This window comes from Orcinus orca, chromosome X, assembly GCF_937001465.1.
Source record: "Orcinus orca chromosome X, mOrcOrc1.1, whole genome shotgun sequence".
Taxonomy (NCBI): Eukaryota; Metazoa; Chordata; class Mammalia; order Artiodactyla; family Delphinidae; genus Orcinus; species Orcinus orca.
In genome coordinates this window covers 37,226,755-37,250,608 of record NC_064580.1, presented here as the reverse complement: position 1 = coordinate 37,250,608, position 23,854 = coordinate 37,226,755, and the positions used below count along the sequence as shown (strand labels likewise).

Here is a 23,854-nt window from a genome sequence, read left to right as displayed (position 1 = left end):
CACAAGGTGAACAGACAAATCAGATACACAAAACTACATGTCTACCACCTGACCCCCTAACACAGGGCCAATGTGTCTAGGCATCCTCCACATACCTTTTATCACATTCTAATCACTGTTTTCCTATTAAACTGAGGCCTCCTTGAGGTCAAGGACAGTTCTTTTACAGATGTCTCCTCAGTACTGTCAGACAGTATGCACTAAAGTTATTCAATATTTAAGTAGCATTCTTATTCATTTTTAAACTATAATATATGCAAATTATCTAGGGTAAAGTTTCCTAAACTTTCAACATCAAAATGATGTAAGTGCTTAAGCGAAGTCCTTACAATGATGACAAAACATTAAGTCATGTGTATCTTATTCCAATAATTCTATTTCCTATTTTAAAATCTTTAAGTGGAATTCATCAAATGAATAGGCCACTTCATTCAATAGCTACCAGATACTACCCAATCTATTTCCCAAATCACCTTTATTTACTCAATTTCAACCCCCCACCCGACAAGCTAATAATTATTTCAGAACACCTACATTCAGCAGTAAGCTTATCAAAGATGTGCTAAGCTACCCATTATCATCAAACAATTACATATCACCAAATATACCAAATAATAAACCATGTTATCACAAAAAGTTCTCAGGATTAACAGAGTTGTAGATCAATCCAAACACCTCCCAATTTCAAAAGTTTACTTTAAAATGTTAACATTACTAACTTTAAGTAGAGCTATTCTGATTTTTGCCTTAGATAGATTCTTATTCATGAAAGTAGAATCAAAGGACTTACTGCCATTCGTTCAGCTGTGAGCCATTCTTCCTCCTCAGGGTTACCATGCCGATGAGTGTAGTATGATACACTAGATATCACCTTATTAACTTCATTAAGTGCATTCATCTTTCCATTAAAAGAAGAAATCTGCAATAATCTGTAAGAGAAATTCAGTGTTAAATACGATTCTAAACATTCACATAAATAATTATTTCAAGAGGTAAATATCTTACCTAAGTATCATTTTTAACCTAAATATTTCTAAATTTTTAACAGTTTCTTCTTGTCCTGGAACCCTTGAAGCTAAATTTTTCAAAGATTTAATAATCATTGAAAGAGCATCATTTTTGGCTTCATTCTTTGCTTCTTTTTTCAGTTCTTCATCAGTTAAGTTTTCTAAAAACTGTGGAACCATTTCTATTACTGGAAGGAAGTACTTTTTCACCGTATGAAGAGTGAGAAACTCATAGCATTGTCCAAATGGTCTGAAACAAGAGACAAAAATCTCTTTTAATATTCAATTTCTTACAATTCAACTAGGACTGAACTCAGACTGTACCTATTACTTTAAAACAATCCGGGGACTTCCCTGGTGGTCCAGTGGTTAAGACTCCACACTCCCAATGCAGGGGGTGCGGGTTCAATCCCTGATTGGGGAACTAGATCCTGCATGCTGGAACTAAGAGCCCGCATGCTGCAACCAAAGATCCCGCGTGCCGCAACAAAGACCCGGCACAGCCAAATAAATTTTTTTTTAAATAATAATAAAAAATAAAAAAAACCAGAGTAATTTCCTTTAAAAAATAAAAAATCCAAGTTACCAGCTAAAGAGAAGAAACCACATTTGAAAAAAGCAACAATTTTTAATCAAGCAATTAAGTAGCAATTTCTATAATGCACTGAAGATTAATTTTAAAACATAACTTACTTAATAAGGGCTGCAATTATTTGAACATTTAATGCTGATCCATTAATAAAACGATCATGCAAAATCTGAAACCCATTTAAAGTGCCGAATTTGTTGAGAAGATCCACGAGCCAACCCTGCAACAATACAGTTAATAAAAAAGTTAACTTCCTGCTTTTGGGCGGGGGGGAATGCTATCTGAAGTAATTTCTTGATTGAAACATACTAGAAACAGGAAATTCAATAAAATTATTATGTAAAACCATCTTTGAAAAAAGACACGGAATATTGCATATTGTTCACAGTAATCCTGTCTGTGAGAAAAGCATAAGTAGTAGTATAGATCACCAGGGCACAGTTGTTTGTTAACGATATAGCTGGTGAACAGGAATTAGAAGCCACGCTTCTATCTCAGAGATTCCACCACAGGAGAATACCTTATTATCTGAAGGTCTATTTTAAAAAATTTAAGGGGGTAAAAAGACTCTTTAAAAAAAAAAAAAGATATTTGGTAACCTAAGATATTGTTTGAATTTATTTTTTGTTGTAGTTGTGAATAACTACAAACACCCTAAAACTACAATAATCTTAAAGCCAAAGAAAAACTAATCCCTGGTATTCTATTTTTTGTTCCTAACTAGAACATGCTGGTTGATGCTCTGTTTTGACTCATGTGAATACACCTAGTTCTCATCTTAGAGGTACCACAATACAATAGTAAGAATTATCTTTCAACCTCTTCTCTAAGGGATAGCAAGTAACTCACAAGTACAGTGCAGCTGGGATAGGCAAATTAAAAAGGAATCAAAAGCTTATACAGATAAAAGAATCAAATGTATCTAAAAAGTCACGTACTTAAGACAACGTTTAATTCCTTGCCTTCTTCTAAAAGGCCACATTTTGCAAGTCACTGAGGGAAGAAAAACAAGAGGGGGAAAAAGGGGGCACCTTCTCTACTTAAGTCTTAAGCAAAAATAATTTCTACAGCTATTCAAAAACAAACAAAAAGCAGTGTTCAGGACAAAGTGAAAACGCTAAGTAAAAGGTAACTGCTTTAAAGAGACACTATGGTAGTTTTGATATGATTTTTATGAGACTCTAAATCAATTAAATTCTCAAATAAATCAACTACCATATATTTCTATGTAAGTTCATTATAATGTTTTCCTTTTTATTTGGCCTTAAAAGGCTAAATCAAAACAATTAAAACTCTGATTCTTACAATGAAATCTGTTGAGATAAAGTCAGATACAAAAGAATTTATGTCAATTTAATTTTCATAAGGTATTTTAAATAGACAAAACTAAACTACAGGGATTATGGACATGTGCTTGAGTCCAGCTATAAAGAAAAGCAAGGAAATGATTTTATTAGTTAGGACATTACTTAATGTTAGGAAGGCCAGAGGGGCAATGATTGGGAGGGAGTGTGGAAGGGGGCCTCCAGGGAGTGACAATGTACTATTTCTTGACCTGAGTGGGTTACATGGATGCTCATTTTGCAATAAATCATTAAGCTATTTAAAAAAAAAATTAAAAATCTGAGCATTTAATTCACCAGGTCCCTTTTAGCATTCAGCAATTCTAAGAAAGTACATACTTATTATGTAATGTATTTTTATTTCTCCAGTAACTGGAATGAGACAATTAGGCTGATATACTCAACAGTTATGTATATATAACACAGTATATATATGTGCACAAAGTAAAGAATCAGGCTAAAGCTAATCTCATATATTTTCAGCTGCATTGTACACTTATGCAATTAGGAATACTCAAAAATTAATAATACTCAAGAAAAGCTAGGCTTCAAAGAAAGATATTTAAAAATGTCTTCAACCAGAAGCCATCCTAAATCAACTTGTTCTCTTTGAGACTCTTACAGATTACTATTGACCTACAGAGCAAAAAATTAGGTAAAATTTTAAAAAAATACAGGTATATTTTAGAGATTGCCATTATTTAAATATTAATTTGATTTACTCAAACAAAAAAAGCCTGAAGTGGCAACAATAGGAACCTTGGGAAATACCAGAAACTCTCAGCTCGAAGTTCAATAAGTTTTGATGACTTCCACTTTTAACAGAATAAACCAAACAATATATATATATATGTTCAAATTTTCCTTTTTTTAAAAAATAAGGTCATCAATATTTAAAAAGTCTTCCTAAATTCTAAAGTTTAAAAATTATATATGGTTAATTATTTAATTAAAAGAAGTACAGCTTAGGGATGCATTTTTTAATGTACATTCTGTTTATGCTGGCATAGAAAATTTACATTGGAGAACTTTTACGTTTATGTATACTATATATATTTCATTGATATTTGTAAGTTTTGCTATTTTGCTTTCATTTGTAATTTCTATAGTTTTATGACACATTAGCCAGGCGTTGGTCAAAGAAGTAATCTCCTACTCTACTCTTATTTAAAAGGAAAAATATGCTCTGTTTCATACCAACCCAAATTATGACTATTTCCCAAGAGGCTGGGCAGAAGACAATGGGGACTAACTACATGGAGAAAGTCAAAAATATTTTTAAATTAAAAAAAAAAATTACAAAATAATGCAAAATCCCCTTAAGAGCAATGTGAAATTACCCTCCTCCATGTTAACAGTAGGTTCAGATCATTTAAAGTTCTATAGCAGAGCAAAACAACTGTAATATTTAACTTTGAAAATAACAAACCAACACACTTTTGGTGATCGAGGGTCTGGAGAACGAGCAAAGAGTTCATCTTCAGGCAACTGAACATTTGAGGAAACGGATTCACATGGACGTGTACCATTGTAGATATGGAATTTGCAATGAGGATTTAAGGCCATGGAGAGAAGTTCTAGAAGTGGAAACCAGTCTTGGGACAACTTGGCCACACATAGCTCCACCAGGCGATGAGTATTGTTGATAATACACCTCTGTTATATAAAGAATAATTAATGAGATCAAACCATCCCAAACAGAAATATCTTCTGATCTTGATTAATTATCTTTTTTTTTTTTTTTTTTTGTACGTGGGCCTCTCACTGTTGTGGCCTCTCCCGTTGCAGAGCACAGGCTCCAGACGCGCAGGCTCAGCAGCCATGGCTCACGGGCCCAGCCGCTCCACGGCATGTGGGATCTTCCCGGACCGGGGCACGAACCCGTGTCCCCTGCATCGGCAGGCGGACTCTCAACCAGTGCGCCACCAGGGAAGCCCTTGATTAATTATATCTTAATAATGACCTCTCAATTGTGCTATACCGATCATTTTTGAGTTATGTTTAATTTTACTAATATTGGGATCAAATTTATATATCAAAAAGAAATTAGCATTTACTTTATAATTTATATAGTACCTAATTTCAAAAGCTATTTGCAATGACTTACAAAATGAAGCAGGCACTGCTCTATGTCCCCAGACGATGCAAATTACCACTGCTTTCTCTATGCAATTTTCTGACTAGAGGCAACAATTCTAAAATCTAAACAATGTATCAAATATCCCAGGTGGAGTAGGTTTGCTATCTACGCCTCAATGCAAAAGTCTGATACCACTCCCAAACTTTCCATTCTATACTTAAAAACTTACATGTTGAATTAGAAGATGTTGGTATCTTTATGCTATGGTTATATGAGAAATAGTTCACAGGGCATAAAAATATGCCCTGCTTCACAATTTATAACCATATTTCCATATTATAAACAAGAACAGAGACTTGGAGTAATTATGGTACTTCAATCTAAAAATGCACATTTCTTATCACTTTTTAAGATCTCTGGAATCTGATTCTATCACATAATCAATGTATAGTGCATTTCCCTAGACTGAAGGTATTTGTAGAGATTTGTCTTGGTTTCTGCCAGTCATCTGGGGACACCACCAACCTGAGACCACTTTAAGTTCCCCATCTGATATTTTTTGTATCACAACTCTGATTTGAATTCAGGCTTCAAAACTGTTTGAATACTAGCTGGTGGTTTAAGTTTTTAAGAGATTTTTTCCCCCTCTACCAGGTGCCAAAGTTGAAATGTGCAGGTTTCTTTGGTGTTTCTTTCTGTATGTTAAATTTATTTCTCTGCATTGACGCTTTGTGTCTCAGATAACAGTTTCCCATCTTGGGTGTTTTCCTTCCTCAGTGGTACATAAAGTGAGTGAGTGGTGCATTTCACAACTGTCATATTTTCAGTGAAATACGGTCACTTGTCAAAAGTCACAAGGCACTTGAGAACCAAGGAGACAGATTAAACCAATGTTTTCTAACTCTAAATCTCACACTCATTCTAAATGATCATGCTTCTTTCAACAGAAATTATAACTAATAAATTTTTAAAGTTTCTCATTTTAAAATCCTTTAATTAATGGATCAAATATATAACCAAATATACTATAAGAAAACACACTCATCACTATATAAATCTGATTTTCAAAATTTAAATGAAAGACTCACATGAATTTCAAACTTCCAGCCACTCACTGCCTCGTCTGTAAGGATTTTAGTGAAAGATATTGTTAGCCCATCGCGAAAAAATCGCTGACATGCTTCACTTTTAACATCAAGGCCTAAGAAAAGGAGAGAAAAATTAATGTAAACAAAATATTTCTCTGGTTGTCTTACAATGTCCAATTATAAGATAAAAATAATTGTAAAATATTCAGTAACAGCTAACAAATGCCGACTAGATTTGGAACAAAACTCACAGCATTATGTATAAGAGGTCAAAAAGGTAACAGATTCAGAAACAAAAATAATCTTCAATGAATTTCAAAAATACTTAACTGTATAAGAGTACATTAATCCAAGTAATATTAAGATGAATCAAAACTATTTCAAATTATGACACTGGACCGACCTTAAATACAAAACGGTTATGAGTACCATGTGATAGGGGATTTAAATACTTCACAGTATTTTACTCTCTGACAACAAATCTTAAAATTTTTAAAATGACGTTTCTCAGGGACTTCCCTGGTGGCGCAGTGGTTAAGAATCTGCCTGCCAATGCTGGGGACACGGGTACAAGCCCTGGTCCGGGAAGATCCCACATGCCACAGAGCACCTAAGCTCGTGCGCCACAACTACTGAGCCCGTGCTCTAAAGCCCGTGAGCCACAACTACTGAGCCCGCGCGCCTAGAGCCTGTGCTCCGCAACAAGAGGAGCCAACCCAATGAAGCCCACACACCGCAATGAAGAGTAGCCCCGGCTTGCCGCAACTAGAGAAAGCCCATGTGCAGCAATGAAGACCCAACGCAGACAAAAATAAATAAAATAAATTTTTTTTAAAAAACGACGTTTCTTAAGTATTTTTAAAATCTCATTTTGGTTGTACATTATCCATTTGACATCAAATACTATTCTACTATTCTACAGAAGAGTTTCATCGATTAAAGATAAATTATCATCTTCCGTATTAGTCTCTTCCACTGGCTCAACATCTATGCTTCTTTATATCCTTCTTTTAATTTCACCTGATTTCAGAAAGGCAACAGAGCTACATGCCCCCAGACACACAAAATAACCTTTAACTCTTGATGACAAAATGAAAAGCCATTCAGTTTGAACATACGAGTATTATTCGATTTTGGCTGTACAACAGACATGACATTTAAGCCCAGTACTGTAGTTTAAAAAATCTGAACCTTGCTTAAAATTAAAATAAACCACGGTCCCAAAGAAATATGGGGAGGAGGAGGGGATTGCATTTCCAATGAATGTCAATGATATTAAATGAAATACCATTGTGTGTTTTTACCTATCACTGTACAGTCAGGACCTAAAACATGTCTAGGACAGAAGCCTTCAAAAATTTGCTGAATTGATGAATAAATGTGTAAATGAACAAAAGAAATCTGAGTGGTGAAAACAATGGTTATCTGATAATGCATTTTCATAGCTCATCAGATTGGTTTTCTAAGATTAGTAAGGTGTAACGACACGTTCCTTAAATGAAGGAGGGTAATTACTCTAAGACAAAGGAAATTTTACCCTTGCCGTGGAATGAGACAGACTTAAGCAAGGTACTAAAGACAATAATTTTTACAACATTTAATTTCAATTGTGATGATTCCTATTGATAATTAGAACACATCCCTGGCTACCCTATTTCAGAAATTGAAATGTTATTGCTGTTTATTTTAATCTCCAATGCCTTAAAAATGAGTAGATATTACAATAGTAGCCCTTTGCTAAGAGAATTCAATTGCACCTAAAGAAAACTAGTCACTGAAAAAAATAATGATTAATTCCAAAATTAAGCTTTTACTTCTAGACAAGAATAACAGCATGACTCCTTTTAATTGGGTTACTTTTTAAAAAAAACACAGGACCTCATCTTTCAGGTCTTTTTTTCTTTTAGAGAAAATCCAAACCGTTTCTGTGTATTAAAGAATAATCAACACATAAGCTAAACAGTTTAAATATGAATATATACAAATTTTACGTATAACTTCAGAGAGTTCACAAACATCCTTGAAGGCTGTCCGAAGGATATGAACCCTTGCTCTAGGGACAAATCATAAGCCATAGCAAGAAAACTTAGTTAAATGTTCTAGTCTAGGAATACACAGAAAAAGTCTTCAGGCATGAAGTGAAACTACTAGCTAGTAGCATACATTATGGAAAGCATAAGACCATTTAAACTTACCTTTTTTACTAAGATCAATAGCAGCTTCTAAAAGCACTTCTAATTCCCCTTTCGGCAAAACTGGAACCACCCATCGAGGCCTAAGAGTTTTAATAATATAAAAAGATGTTTATTGGTTGAACACTGAACGAGGCACTATAAATGAGTTACTAATTACAATTACTCACTTAGCGCACCATGAAAATATTAAAATGAAACTAAAATATTAAAACCACAAGGTTGGCAGAACATCTGCTTTGTGGGACTAAGCATCATCTGTTGTCTCTACAAACAAAATTTTTTTAAGGAACTGTCAAACAAAAGATATAGCAATGAGAGAAGGGAAAATAAAATTATTTTAATAACACAGAATATAAAACTAATAATCAAGTATCACTAGAATATAAAACTACTATAATAATCAAGTATCACTTAAATGGATACCTATTGTTAGAGTTCATAGGAAAGTGCTCTTTCAGGATTCAGGTTAAAGGAGACATGATGAACCTCTTAGTTGTCCATCCACTTCCTCACAAAGAAGAAAAAATCTAGGTGGCAAATGACTAATTTCTGCCTCAACTTTTCCTGAAGGTTAAGTTAGACATAGGTCTCCAAGTCTTTATGCCTCCACAGGCACCCTCCTCCCTCAAACAACGATGCAGCATACGCCCAGGTGGTGCTTTCTCTGCTCCCAGTGCCAGCGGCCCAACCATCTGGGAGTCCATCCTCTTCCTACCCCTTCATCCCTCACTACCACCCAACTTACCCAGTGCTCCAAAAAACCCCATTTTGATAAAAAGTGCTCCATGACCACATAATCTATTAGAAACCAATGTATACCACCCTTTCTCATTGTTTTTATTTACATAAAAAAACATCACTTGTGTTTCTCTCCCCCTGCAGATTTGCTAACATGCAACTTTGCCCTTGAGTGAGCGTAAGAAGTACACTTTATCATCAGCAACCACCAGTCAAAAATTGAAAAGTAACAGTACAACTTTTTGCTATGATAACTCTGCTACAAAGAATGGGCAGGGACATTACAACTTTATACAACTGTTTGTTTGTTTGACTAATTCATTATATACCATTACTACAGGCATCCGTCAAAAGAATCACATTTAATGTGTTCTTTCAAATATACATTTAAAAACAATGAGTTAAATATATATTAATAGGAAAAATATTTAAAATAAATGAAGTGAGGAAAACAAGTTATAAAATGATATTATAGTAAGAATTCCATATTTGTACAGAAAGCAGCACATATGATAATAAACACAAAGACAACCTGGAAGAATGTACACCTTATTGTTAGTAGCAACTTTTGGTTGGGAGGTGTGTATCTACAGAGGAAATTACAAAGAACATTATTGACATATTTCTATGTTTAACAAGATGTACTTATATTATATTACTTATGTAATCAGAATGTTTTTTTAAAAATGCAAAGGGTTTCTATTTCCCCTGACATTATATATGTAATGGTGTTAATTGATTTTTAAAAAGTAAACTTACTAAGGCAAGTAAGTGCCTATAAGTGTATTTTCCTTACTTTTCTTTTGGGGGGTTGGAGGGATGTGTCACACCTCCCTGGGACTCACTTGTTGAGCTCACAGCCTGGTGAAGACCACAGACATGCAGGATGGTTCCCTGAAACGCTCTTCCCTTATCTTCTTTAAATCTTTTCCTTCCCATACACACAAGTTTAAACTTTCACACTCTCAGAGTCTTACTCCAAATAATCAAAGCATGGGGCGGGGAGGTGGGTGTGGGTGAATGTTTGTACTGTGAGTATGAAAATGTATACTCTGAACCACCCCCATGAGATGAAGATCAGGAGAAACAAATAGCTGAGATGGTTAAACGTCTCAAACTAATCAAGGGTTCACAAAGGGGCAGGCTCTGAGGAACTCAATCTTCTTATGACCTGGTTTACCTCAGGGCCATGCAAAAAGTATTAAAGTCATCCAGTAACCGACATGCTAATAAGAAAAAAAACGGGAAATCACACATACGGTTCTACTTCAGTAACACACCAGCTAGGGTGATCATCATTAAACGGAACACTTTATTGACACTGTTACTTCCTTTCATTTTTTAAATCCATTAAGAACCATGGGTTGCAAAGTACTTGGCAATGACTAAGATGTTAAGGCTATTTATGGAGGCAGTATGGTTACTGGGATATTCCTATCCACTCTTCCTCTTTTCTTAGTACTAATCACTGTGCTGAAATACTTTTGTTTTTCCTGTGTATGACACACATTAAAAAGCAAAACAAAATCAACTCACCTATTGATCATGTCATCCAACTTTGCCAGGTCAGTATGTGGAAATGCAGGTTCCTCATCTTCAAGCTGTGGTGGGGCATCAACTTGACCTTGTTCATCTGGGGGAGTTGCCGGGGAATTTTCATTGGAAGAATCAGGTGATGAAGTCTTAATTAAATTCAAACACCAACACAGATTAGGGGGAAATAATGTAAGCTTTTAAAGAAGATATGATCATTGTAAGTTTATGATGTTTCAGGCAGTCTCTGTGCTACTATGCTTTAAAATAATTTCATTTAATCCTCAAGAGCCTAAGGAAGTATTCTTCTGCCACTTAACAGATGAAAAAAACAAACTCAGACAATAAGTAATTAGCCCTAGGTCACAGAGCTCCAATTCTGTGGTCAGGATCTGAATCCAGGTCTAATTCTAAAGTTTGAGTTCTTATCCACAGTGTATACTGCTTCTCCGCCTGCATTTCCCATTATATGAGCCCTTCATGATAGAAATTATTGTACACATTTTACAGATTAAAAAGTTTCTGATATAACATTTATTTTTCATTCTGAAGAGAAAAAATAAATTTTATTCCACAATTCCCCTAGTCTCCAACTATTATCCAAATAATTATTAAAACTTCACTGTGGTTTCTAAATAAGTCACACCATTTTCAACTAATAAGGCTAATTTTATTCTTTCATTCTTCATTCTTTGTGCTTCTTTTTTTCCCCCCATACTTTAGCTGTGTACAATATTTCCACAATTAAGTGAAAGAACTTTTATGACCCTTATTAATTTTGAAAGCAGATAGTATTTTTCTCTTTCAAATTGAGACTGATCTAAATTTTAAGCTGACTTTTACTCGTATATTCTTGAATTTTCTACCTACTGTAGGTTGATGGCCCTTTTAAAGAAGGCCCCTTTCCCTATCATTTTAGCATTTATTGAACAGATGCATAAATAAGTACTTGTATTGAAGACAGTTGGGTATACCACCATTAATATATTCTACTTACAAAGTTTATATATGAACTCATAGAGCCAATTTGCAAGTAAATAGCAAACTTTTACTTAAGATGGCGAACACTACGCAGGTGCTATAGGGCTAGTTTCAAGGCAAAAATCTATAGAACAGAATTCAAGTTTTTTCAGAAGCCCAATAAAAATATTTGCATTTCAAGTATGTAACTTCGGAAGTCTGCTTCATTACTTTTTAAAAAGGCCCATTTCCCCTGGTATATATGTATTATATACATGCTCACAGAAATCCTAAAGACAAAAATAACAATTAAGATACCCGCAATACCACACCAACAGATAAGCACCAATGACATTTTCAGTTATTTCCTTGCAGTTTTTCTTCTATGTGACCCCCCCAAAATCCTGTCTATATATATGTATAAATTTTCAATAAAATTGGGATTATACTTAAGTCTGTGTCCTTTTCCATTCAACATTTGAGTATTTTCCCCCATCATAAACAATCTTTTTTAAAGAGCTGATTAATGGCCACATAGTATTAATTAAACAAAATTAAGGGACGTTTAGCATTCTGCAATTTTTATTGCTAACATAAAACAAAACTATACTGAATCTTTTATATATAAATCTTTGTGTTGAACTTCAATTTTTCCTTAGGACAGAACCCTGGAAATATAATTACTACAACAACAGTATAAATTATTTCTTTTAGGGCTACTGACATATATTTTACTAAATTCCATTCCAGAAAGTCTGCACCCTCCCATGAACATCTCCCAAGATTGCTCATCCCATAGGGCCTTTGCCAAGGCTGTTTCATTTATCACTGGGCTTTACTATTATATATACTAGAGCCTAAAATTCTCTCCTATGGGAACACTCTTTTAAAAACTATTATAGATTAAGTGAAAAATCTGATTGGTTTTAGAAATTCCCTTTATGCCAATATGAAAAAGCATTTTCAAAGTAAGCCGTAAGTTGGGTAGTGATTAATGCTATGGTTGCTTCCTCTTGGTCCAGTAAGTGTCAAATCTTCTGAAATAACTAAAATCCTAACATTAAAAAGTAGAGAATAAGAAAGTGAAAGAGGGATTCTACAGATAGTTAAGAATGCAATTTGTGGGAATTCCCTGGCGGTCCAGTGGTTAGGACTCCGTGCTCTCACTGAGGGCCTGGGTTCATTCCCTGGTTGGGGAACTAAGTTCCCACAAGCCGAGTGGCGCCCCCCCCCCCACCAAAAGAATGCAATTTGTTTGTTCCTTTTTTTCTTTTAATTATCATTCATCCTCAAAAATGTAAAGAGCTATTTAAAGGAAGAGGACATAATGCAGATACATAATATTAAGCTGAGTATCACAAACCTAAGAGCTCTTAGAATTATCAAGTACACCTTAAAAATAAAAGTAAGGTTAGAGGTTTAATTTCTGTCTAAAGCCATGCAAACCACAAACACTGCAGAAGATGTTAAAAGTCCATGCAAGATGCAGGTATGAAACAGAAGAGAGCAAGATACTGGAACTCAAGCTACAAGCTCCTGGTTTAAAAATATAAATCTCTGGCATCCAACACAAACTTTAGACTATGTTTAAAGAAACATGAGTACTGGCTAACAAATTTATGACACAGGAAAGACTTAACAACTCTGTCCAAGACTCGTGGCCATATACTTAAGTATTACATGTCCCAAAAGTGGGAACTGGAGAGGAAAAGGAATAAAGTTGACATTTATTTGGGAAAAAAAAACATTAAAACCTGACTTGCTCACTTCTCTAAAATGGCAGAGGGAGAGGATGAAAGGGGGGAAGGGCGGAGGGAGGGAAAGTGCACCAGCGCACGCGCGCGCACACACACACGCAGCTCTTTCCTATCATACCTGTAATAGAGAGAATACGTAATCTATAATAGCCGGACAATAAGAACTTAACCACAAATGACAAATGTAAGTACTCTACAATAACAGTACTTTTGCCTAAAAACTTATCCATACAGAATTCTACACAAACATGTACCAACTGTAAGCAGCAAGTCTGTGATTCACATGCATGCACCTCAGCTACAAATTCACCTCTAAGTGCTGTTTGAGCCGCATATCACAAGTTTTAATGTTTGTCTTATGTGGTTTAATATGTCCCAGTATAAAATTACATACAATAGAAGGCTGAAAATTAATTATCTAAACTTACATTTCAAGAAATGAAAAAAACAGCAACAATCCAAACCCAAAAGAAGTTAAGGGAACAAGAAATAAGAGTTAAAAGCATGTAAGTGGGGGCTTCCCTGGCGGCGCAGCGGTTGAGAGTCCGCCTGCTGATGCAGGGGACACGGGTTCGTGCCCCGGTCCGGGAAGATCCCACATGCCGCGGAGCGGCTGGGCCCGTGAGCCATGGCTGCTGAGCCTGCGCGTCCGGAGCCTGTGCTCCGCAATGGGAGACGCCACAACAGTGAGAGGCCCGCGTACCACACACACACACACACAAAGGCATGTAAGTGGGAAGGGCGAAGAGAGTTAAAGCCAAAAATTAGTTTGGGGGAAGGTTTGATGCAATTGATAAATCCTTCAGGAAAGAGTAATCAGGAGAGAGAACACAAATTAGCAGTATCAGAGATGAAAAAGGAGATGCTACCACAGGCCCTAAGACATTAAAAAGATAATAAAAAAAGGATATTATAAAGTTTTACTCCAATAATTTGACAATCTAGATGAAGTGGACAAATTCCTTGAAAAACACATTACCAAAATCCACCAGAAAAACAAAAAAATCAGAAAATTCCCCTATTTAAAAAAAAAAAGTTGGATCTGCAATTACAACCGTTCCACAAATAAAGCCCCAGGCCAGATGGTTTCACCAGTAAAATCTAAATAATTAATGAAGAAATAACTGAAGTCTTATACAAATTCATCCAGAGAATAGAAGAAGAAAGAATATTATGAATTTTGAGGCCAGCATAAAAATCTAGATACCAAAATCTATTTTAAGCTCTTTGCAAACATTATTTCATTTGATCCTCTTAATGATCCTATGAAGTAGTTATACTATTATTATCCTTATTTTATAGCTAAAAAACTGAGGTGTAAAGGTCATATAATTTACCCAAAGTCATAAAGCTAGCATGGTGCAAAGCTAAAATTTGAACACAAGCAATATGACTTGAGTCCATACTCTAACCATAGGCTACATCAAATGATTTAATGCTTTGCTCTGGAACTGACACAGAGCTTAAATACTTGATTTTAATGATTACTGATAGTGTAAGACACCAGGAAAAAAAAAAGCGGGGGGGGGGGGGGGAGACCTGCATACCCAAGCATCACCATCTATAGCCCTTGAGTTTCTTGTTACTATGTAAGACCTATGTTTATATTTCTTAAAATAACAATTTTATGGTTACTTCACAAATTATTCAGAACATGCTCCATTATTTAATATCCCATAATAGACACACCAATGTAGCTTTAACTAGTATCTTAAACATCCTACCTGATTCTGTTGGAGGGGGGGCTGAGACTGTCCATCAGGAGCCTGGCCCTGGCTGTCATTCCCTCCTACTGGAGAGCCACGAGTCGTGGCTGTCATACTCGACACAGGGCAGATCTTTGCAATTTTGTCTGCTTATGTAGTTGTCTTGAAAAAAGAAATTATAGTCCACTTATAGAAGATGAAGTACCAGCATTTGTCAGTCTTAAAAAGCTCCAATTCAAGAATAAACCATCTTGCAGAGACCATTGCATAACCTACAAGTAGAAGAAAAAAAGCACATTGTTTTAGACATAAAAAACATGAACTAAGGAATTGTTCGAACTTAATATTACCAGTGACTCTAGTCAGGAGAAAGTGGCTATATAAATGAGAGAGAGGACAAAGCTGAAAAGTTTCATCAATACTATATTTAACTTAATAAACTGATAATAGTACATCAGCAGTTATGTCAAGAAAACATACAAGTATAGCCTTATAATATTTCAGTTTCTTCCTGGGATTCCAAAGACATTATCAAGGTATTCACTTAGTTGTCATTTCAATTCAATTATGGAGTGGCAAAACTGTCTTCAATTTGCCAATGCCTTGAATATACACATTCCTACAATGTATTTAAGACATAAACCAAGTAATAAAATCTGATTGTTAACTGTATACTACTCCTCCAATACGACCTATTTTGTCAAATGACCTTGACTCTCCCCTTTTGGGAAGGTTTTGGCCACAGGCACTCCCAGAGCCATGACAGGGCTACAGACCCAAACTGTTTAACAATGGAATTCCTCTTTGCAGAAATCTAGCAAAGGTATATAGAGGAATACCACCAAACCCTCAATTCTATATTCTTAGCTGTGTAGTAAAATCATCCAAAGTGCTTTTAAAAACACTGACATCCAAACCCCTCTCCAGATTGAATAAATTACAATATTCGGGAGTTAAGCCTAGGCATCAGTACTTTTCAAAAAATCTCCCCCATGACTGATTCTAATGTACCACGAGATTGAGAACCTCAGCTGACTGATTTATAGATCTTTGGTTATAAGGCAACCACACTTCCATTTAGTCCATGGTATTTACTTCAAGCTTAAATATAATCACTTAACCCAGAGATGGTGTTCTAACAAGATTTTGTTTCACTTATCAAATTGGCATAATAAAAAGCTTAAGACTGATAACATCGGGTACTGGGGAGGCTAAAAACAGAAAAATCTTTAATACATAAAGTGGAAAAACAATTAAAAGATAACATGGTTGAACACCCTCGCTTTCACTTTTGTTTTCCATTTTTATACAACCCACATACACTAACAAAAAATTTTATGTGAAGTAGACAATTTTAAAACCCAGAAAAACCCACCTATCAAAATCTTCAGCCACTTTGGGTTGGCTGGCAAATTGTTTAAATTTTTTTTTTCTTACCACTCAAAATATCAGCTAACCAATTCAACTTCATTCTCTCTACTTCAAATTTGCTCCAATCTCTTTCTTTTGATCCCACTGCTCATGATCCCCAATGAATGATGCTCCCTCAATCTTCTCCTGGAAACCTTGTTCTTAGCCTATAAATATGCTTGAATCTTTGTTACTGAAATGAAAAATCACCAACCTCTGTCCTTCCCTTTCCCCCCAAATCTTAAAAAGAATGCCTCTGCTTCTCCCTTCCCTTTCACTCCTTCCACTCTCTCATCATCTAGCTGTATCTAAACTATCAAAACTGTTTTAAGCCACTGGGTCTTAACTGAGGTCTATGGATGGGTTTGAGGATTAACTCCCCTAAAATTACATGCAAAGCTTTGTAAATATGTACATTTGGGGGTGGGGGAGGTCTGCTTCACAGATCATCAATGCTCTACTAATTGACAATTAACTGATAATCAAATGACTGCCCCTTGCCGTTCACCCTGTTTGCCCTCTTCTTAGGGTTAGCCACAACTGGCTGCCACTACCCCCACCTCCCTTCTTGAAGCTCTGAGCTTTCTTGGCTTATACAATCCTGGACTCAAGTTTCCTTTCCTTTCTACTTCTTTTCAAAGGGGAGGGTAGAGAATAGTAGGTAGTAGTGATGTCAGTGACAAATACAATTTTCAACACTGAAACAGAGGTGAAAACCTCCACTAGACGACTGACTCTGTAAGTCAGGAATTGAAGGAGAACTTGGGGGTCTTGAACAGAACGTTAATGTTCACAAGAGTGGGAGACGGATTCATTAGCATCATCTGGGAGCCCCCCGAATACACACCTCCTTCTGAAAGTGAGGGGGTCACAATCTTGGGGGGTGGGAAGAAATAGCATAATATATTCTCAAGTGTTGGGCAAGTTGGGGAGGGGGGACGAAACCCTGAGGCACACCAAAATTAAAGTGGTGTTTTTAAGGTAAATCCTTACACTTTACATAGAATGTGGCATTTTCCTATAAATTAGAAAACCACAGCTCTAAGAGGTGACTTGACCAAAGCACAGATAGAAAGCAAGTCTAAAAAATTAATTCTATTACTTTGTCCACTAAACCAATCCTATCGCTCTTCAAAAATTATTTCCGGGAAGCAACCCAAGGATGAATGGATAAACAACATTTGGTATATACATACAATGTAATAGTATTTAGTGTTAAAAAGGAAGGAAATTCTGACTTGGATGAACCTTGAGGATGTAATGCTAAGTGAAATAAACCAGTCACAAAGGGGCAAATATTCCATGACTCCATTTATATGAGGTACCTACAGTCAGAGAAGGAAAGTAGAAGGGTGGTTACCAGGGGTTGGGAAGAGAAGGAAATGGGGAATTATTGTTTAATGGGTACAGAGTTGCAGTTTGGGAAGATGAAAAGTTCTGGAGATGGATGGTGGTGATGGTTGCACAATGTTAATGCACTTAATGCCACCGAACTATACCTAATAATGGTTAAAATTGAAAATTGTTTATATATTTTTCCCACAATAAAAAACATACATACACACACACACGGCACTAACTGCTCTCTTGCTTTGCACTCTTTAACATTAGATTATTTGAGTTAAAACATCTTAAAATTATATTCTCATGTTGTTTTGTTTATGCTCAACATTGTTCCATCTATATGCATCCCAATAACTCTCCATCCATAGACAAATCAAAAATATCTGGCAAAAGTCAGAGGACAAATTATTCTAGACAAAAGCATTCTGTGGATAACTAAGGGACTGTCCCTTTCAACAAAATAACATTAAAGTAAATGGAAAAGGTGGCAGTCTGAATGAAACCTCTCCCCAAACAAAATACCTTTCTCAGACCACAGAACTAAATCACCTTCTGCTTCTTGCAAAGTATTCCACTGGCAAAGCCTCAAGCTGCTTGCCATCCATATCCCTTATATACTCTCACCTTTCTGTCTCTTGGTTTCTCAGTTTCTTCTACCTCTAAGTTCCCCATATTTCTAGATTTCCAACGCTGCTGGGAAGGTACAGCAGGTCTCAGGATAGCATACTCTGCTCTATTCTGCTGTTTTTAACAGTCATCTCTCTACCATCACATAAGAATTGGATACTTTTTCCTTAATGTGCTAGGCTGAGAGATTAAGAGCAAGACAGAGGAATGGAGCAAGTAAAAATAACTTCTGGATTCAAACATAACTCTTGTTCAAAATCTCACCTCTGCCACTTACAAGCTGCCCTATCTTAAAGGCCAGTAACAACTACTCTAATTTTCCAGGTCTTTAAAACTGAAACAATGCTACCCACAAAAATGCCATGAGGGGACTTCCCTGGCAGTCCAGTGGTTAAGCCTCCAAGCTCCCAATGCAGGGGGCACGGGTTCAATCCCTTGCTGGGGAACTAAGATCCCACGTGCTGCACAGTGCAGCCAAAAAACAAAAACAGAAGTTAAACTGATAAATTTTACATTATGTACATTTTACCACCCAAAAAGGGGGAGAACAGATAACAAGTGTTGGCGAGGATGTGGAGAAAGTGGGACCTTCATACACTGTTAGCAAGAATGCAAAATGGTACAGCACCTTTGAAAAACAGTTTGGCAATTTCTCAAAAAGTTAAACATAGAATTAACAAATGACCCAGTCATTCCACTCCTATGTATATATTCAAGAGAAATCACATACGTCCACACCAAAAACATGTACACAAATGTTTATAGCAGCATTAATCATACTAGCCAAAATGTGCAAACAACCCAAATGTCCATCAACCAATGAATGAACAAAATGTGGTGTATCCATACAAAAGAATATTTTTCAGTCATAAAAGAAATACAGTTCTGATACATGCTACAACATGGATAAGCCTTGAAAACACCATGCTAAGTGAATTAAACCAGATACAAAAGGACAAATACTGTATGGTTCCACTTATATGAATATCCAGAATAGGCAAATTCATAGACAGAAAGTAGAGGTTACCAGGGGCTGGGGGAAAAGGAAGATGAAGAACTACTGGATAACAGTTACAAAATTTCTGCTTGGGGTGATGAACAAGTTTTGGAAATAGTTGTGATGGTTGTACAACACTGTGAATGCAAATAATGCCACTAAATTGTACACTTAAAATGGTTAAAGTAGCAAGTTTTGTGATATATATGTATTTCAACACAATTTAAAAAAATTATTGATAGGACAAAAACATTGAATTGTACACTTTAAATGGATGAATTGTATGGTATGTGAATGTCTCAATAAATCTGTTAAAAGAATATTAACAAAAAACACAGTGGAAAAAATGATTAAAAGGAATTAAAATACATTAGAAAACATTCACTTAAGGCAAAAGAAATCAGTAACGGAAGAAGAAAGGAAGAAAAAAGCCATGAGATATAGAAAACAAAGTAAAATGGCAAATGTAAATCCACCTATATCAATAATGACATTAAACGTGAATGGTTCATAAAATCCAATCAAAACACAGAGATAGACTGGATTTAAAAAGAAAGATCCAGGGACTTCCCTGGTGGTCTAGTGGGTAAGACTCTGCATTCCCAATCCAGGGGGGGCCTGGGTTCAACCCCTGGTGGGGGAACTAGATCCCACATGCATGCCACAACTAAGAGTCCACATGCCACAACTAAAAGAAGATCTCACATGTCACAATGAAGATCCCACGTGCCACAACTAAGACCCAGTGTAGCCGAAATAAATAAATTTTTTTTAAAAAAGAAAAAGAAAAAAAGAAAGATCCAACCACATGCTGTCAACTGGAGACAGATTTTGGATTCAAGGATATAAACTGGTTGAAAGTAAAAGGATGGAAAAATATCCATCATGCAAAACAGCAACCATAAGAAAGCTGGAGTGGCTATATGTTTATCAGAAAAAAAAGACTGTAAGACAAAAAAATATTACTAAAGGTAAAGAGGAACATTTTACAATAATAAAAGGGTCCATTCATGAAGAAAATATGACAATTTTATATATATATATATACACACACACACAACCTAACAGAGCCTCAAAACATATGAAGCAAAAAATGACAGAGGAGCGAGAAACAGACAATCCAACAATAATAGTTAAAAGATTTCAGGGCCTTCCCTGGCAGTCCAGTGGTTAAGACACTGCACTCCCACTGCAGGGGGCACGGGTTTGATCCCTGGTTGGGGAACTGAGATCCCACAGGCTGCACGGTGCGGGCCAAAAAAAAGAGAAGACTTCAACTCCCCACTTTCAATAATGGATAAAACTAAGCAGAAGATCACCAAGTAAACAGAAAACTTTAACAACTATACACCAACTAGATCATACAGACATCTATAGAACACTCTATCCAACAGCAAGAATATACAGTCTTCTTGAGTACACATGAACATCCTCCAGGACTGACCATATGCTAGGCTGCAAATTAAGTCTAAATAAACTTAAAGGATTGAAAGTTAAGTATATTCTCTGAACACAGTGGAATGAAATTAGAATTCATCCAAAGGAAATTTCACAAGCATGTGAAAATTAAATAGATATATTTTGCCATGGTAATCATTTAAATCACTTACTAGCTCCTCAGTTGATTTTCCTGGTATAAAATCCTGCCATCTACAAATAATAAAAATTCTGAATTCTCCTTAAAGATAAAACTAAGGGGGGCTTCCCTGGTGGGGCAGTGGTTGAGAGTCCGCCTGCCGATGCAGGGGACACGGGTTCGTGCCCCGGTCTGGGAAGATCCCACGTGCTGTGGAGCGGCTGGGCCCGTGAGCCATGGCCACTGAGCCTGCGCATCCGGAGTCTGTGCTCCGCAACGGGAAAGGCCACAACACTGAGAGGCCCGCGTACCGCAAAAAAACAAAAGCAAAAACAAAAAAAAACTAAGGTAAGATGTTGTCACTGAAATATATCGTAACACTATTTCTTTTCTTGCTTAATGTTAAAAACTTCGGCACATAAAAAGTTCAGACTAAAATAGCTTCACAGCACTTACCTTAAGAAACAAAACAAGTCCTCACAATCACTATTTTTAAAAACTGTCCAGCCCTACAAACAACAGGCATCCAAACATATTCACCCAAAACATCAATGAAAACTTAGAAAGTGATGGAAACATCAATAGTCATAAGTACAAACTACATTTAATCTATTTCAAATCAATGATATGAAGAGATGGGGAAGGGAAGAGAGAAATGAGGGAAAACGGTATAGAATTACAGTAGAAAAAGAACGAACCAAAAAGGAAATGAGAGAAGCAATTAGGAGTGACAAACAGTTAACATCTATTGAGCAGTCACCATGTGCCAGGTACCATTTAAAAGTTTTCATCTATTAACTCACTTAATACTCAATCTCAAAAGGTAAGTACTCATTATTACCATTTTACAGACAAAAAACTGAGGTACATAAAGATAATCTGACTAAAATGAAGTAACTAATAGGGGACAAAGCTAGCAAATCAAATTTCAAATCTAGATACCTTGGTACCAACCGTTCTGCTTATCCCCTTGCTATGCTACATTGCTCTTTCTATTTCAGTGCTATAGGAAGAGAGACCATAGAGGGGAGAAACAGAGGTACTTCATCAATCCTATTAAGTGTGTTAGTCAACCACTCTTGTTAAAGATCTCAAACTTATTTTGCCAGAAGCAGTGTGGTACACAAAACCAATTTTCTAACCAGAAATATATGAACTTAAATTTCTACTCTAGAACTTAACTGTGTGACCTTAGGCAAAGTTCCCAAACCTCTTTGGGACTTAGTCTCCTCACCTGAGGATACAAGGCTATGGTTGTTGATTAAATGAGGTAATGATTATCTTTAAATGTCAGACAGAGCTGTCCAGTTAAGTATTAGTTCTCTTTCCTCTCAAATAACATTCCACTGGAGGGGAGACACTTTAAAGACAACTATTTGTAATTTAGTACTGAGGATGGAACACGTGTGAGGGTTTTGGAGTGAAAAAAGACTTGGTAAATATGAAGTCTGTTCTGCTACAAAACATGTACAGGCATACCTTGGAGATACCGTGGGTTCAGTTCCAGACCACCACAATAAAGCAAATATCACAAAGCGAGTCACACGAAGTTTTTGGTTTCCCAGTACACATAAAAATTATGTTTATAGTATACTGTAGTCTATTAAGTGCGCAACAGCATCGTGTCTAAAAACACAATGTACATACCTTAATTTAAAAATACTTTATTTCTAAAAATGCTAACCATCACCTTAGCCTTCAGCAAGTCATAATCTTCTCGCAACAGTAACAAAGATCACTGATCACAGATGACCGTAACAAATATAATAATGAAAAAGCTTCAAATATTGTGAGAATTACCAAAGTGTGGCAGAGACACAAAGTGAGCAAATGATGTTGGAAAAATGGCAACAGACTTGCTCGATGCAAGGTGTCCACAAACCTCCAATTTGCAAAAAACACATTATCTGCCAAGAGCATTAAGCGAAACGTGATAAAGTAAGGTATACCTGTAGTTTTGTAATGGTATTTAGCTCACTGGCAAACAAACAAAAAAATGGCTAGCTCACTGGCCAGTAAACACACCTGCAAATCATGTTACTTCATAAGCAATTTCCCCCTCAACACATGAATGTTTTGTACCAAGTAACAGCAGCTGAATGCAGCATGAGTGTTGGGGATAAAGGTCTGGACCAGATAGCCATCACCCTACATTTTTCTTGGCTCAGTCTGGCCGAATGCTCTGTCTTGTAAGTATGTATACTGTTCCTCCTGACCTTCGTGCATTTGAATTTTATTTCAGCCTCGTGTCCCTAACTCAGTAACCTCAACCATTCCCTATATGGAAGGGTTCTATTAGGTTACCTTAAAAAAGAAGAAAAAAAAAAAAGTCCTACATTTACCATAGTTTGTCAGGAGTTTAGGATCTTTTAAACTGTGCTGTTTATTTTATTGAAATTCTTATTGTTTTTGTTAGTGCTCTAATTACAAAGTTACATAGCTTCTGAGTGATCAGTTTGCTCTCAATCCTGTTTCCCCCATAAGCCCTGTTACTTTTTGGTGCATGATTTTTGCAGAACATGAGGCTTTTCAGCCATTGAAATATAACAGATATACCTATAACAGATCATATTTAATCTCCAAGTATCTTCTTCTCTCTTTCAAGGTGGCTAATACCTTCAGAGATTGCTGGGAAGCTTCAATGGAAGAATGTATGTGAAGTGCCATGTACACAGAAGGCACACAACAAATAATAGATATTCTAACAAGTGCTGGTTTTTTCTCCCTTGAAATGCTAATTAGATTACTATGTACGCTCAACAATTCTTATTCCCAGGCGCCCTATGATCTCCAAATCAGTCCAGAGGAAAAGTATTCTCCCAATTATAAACTACCAGGATTCTATGCTCCTGACATACATATTATACTTGCACAGGTTGAACTTTAAAATGAATGAACAGCCTC

The 23,854-nt window shown here is 36.1% G+C and overlaps 1 protein-coding gene across 8 annotated transcripts in view; it reads right to left on the bottom strand.

Annotated features, from left to right (window-relative positions):
- The window catches only part of USP9X (ubiquitin specific peptidase 9 X-linked), a 122,894-nt gene that overhangs the window by 77,253 nt on the left and 21,787 nt on the right, over positions 1-23,854 (bottom strand). For all 8 annotated transcript variants that reach the window (XR_007474832.1, XM_033408540.2, XM_033408541.2 and 5 more), the window contains exons 2-9: positions 15,015-15,268; positions 10,577-10,722; positions 8,303-8,382; positions 6,108-6,220; positions 4,377-4,595; positions 1,701-1,816; positions 1,006-1,257; positions 791-929 (exon numbers count right to left, since the gene is read on the bottom strand). Coding sequence is in view for 7 of the 8 variants with exons in the window: in XM_033408540.2 (XP_033264431.1) it covers positions 791-929; positions 1,006-1,257; positions 1,701-1,816; positions 4,377-4,595; positions 6,108-6,220; positions 8,303-8,382; positions 10,577-10,722; positions 15,015-15,110 (1,161 nt within the window). In the remaining variant the exon portion in view is untranslated. The remainder of the gene's footprint in view (positions 1-790; positions 930-1,005; positions 1,258-1,700; positions 1,817-4,376; positions 4,596-6,107; positions 6,221-8,302; positions 8,383-10,576; positions 10,723-15,014; positions 15,269-23,854) is intronic.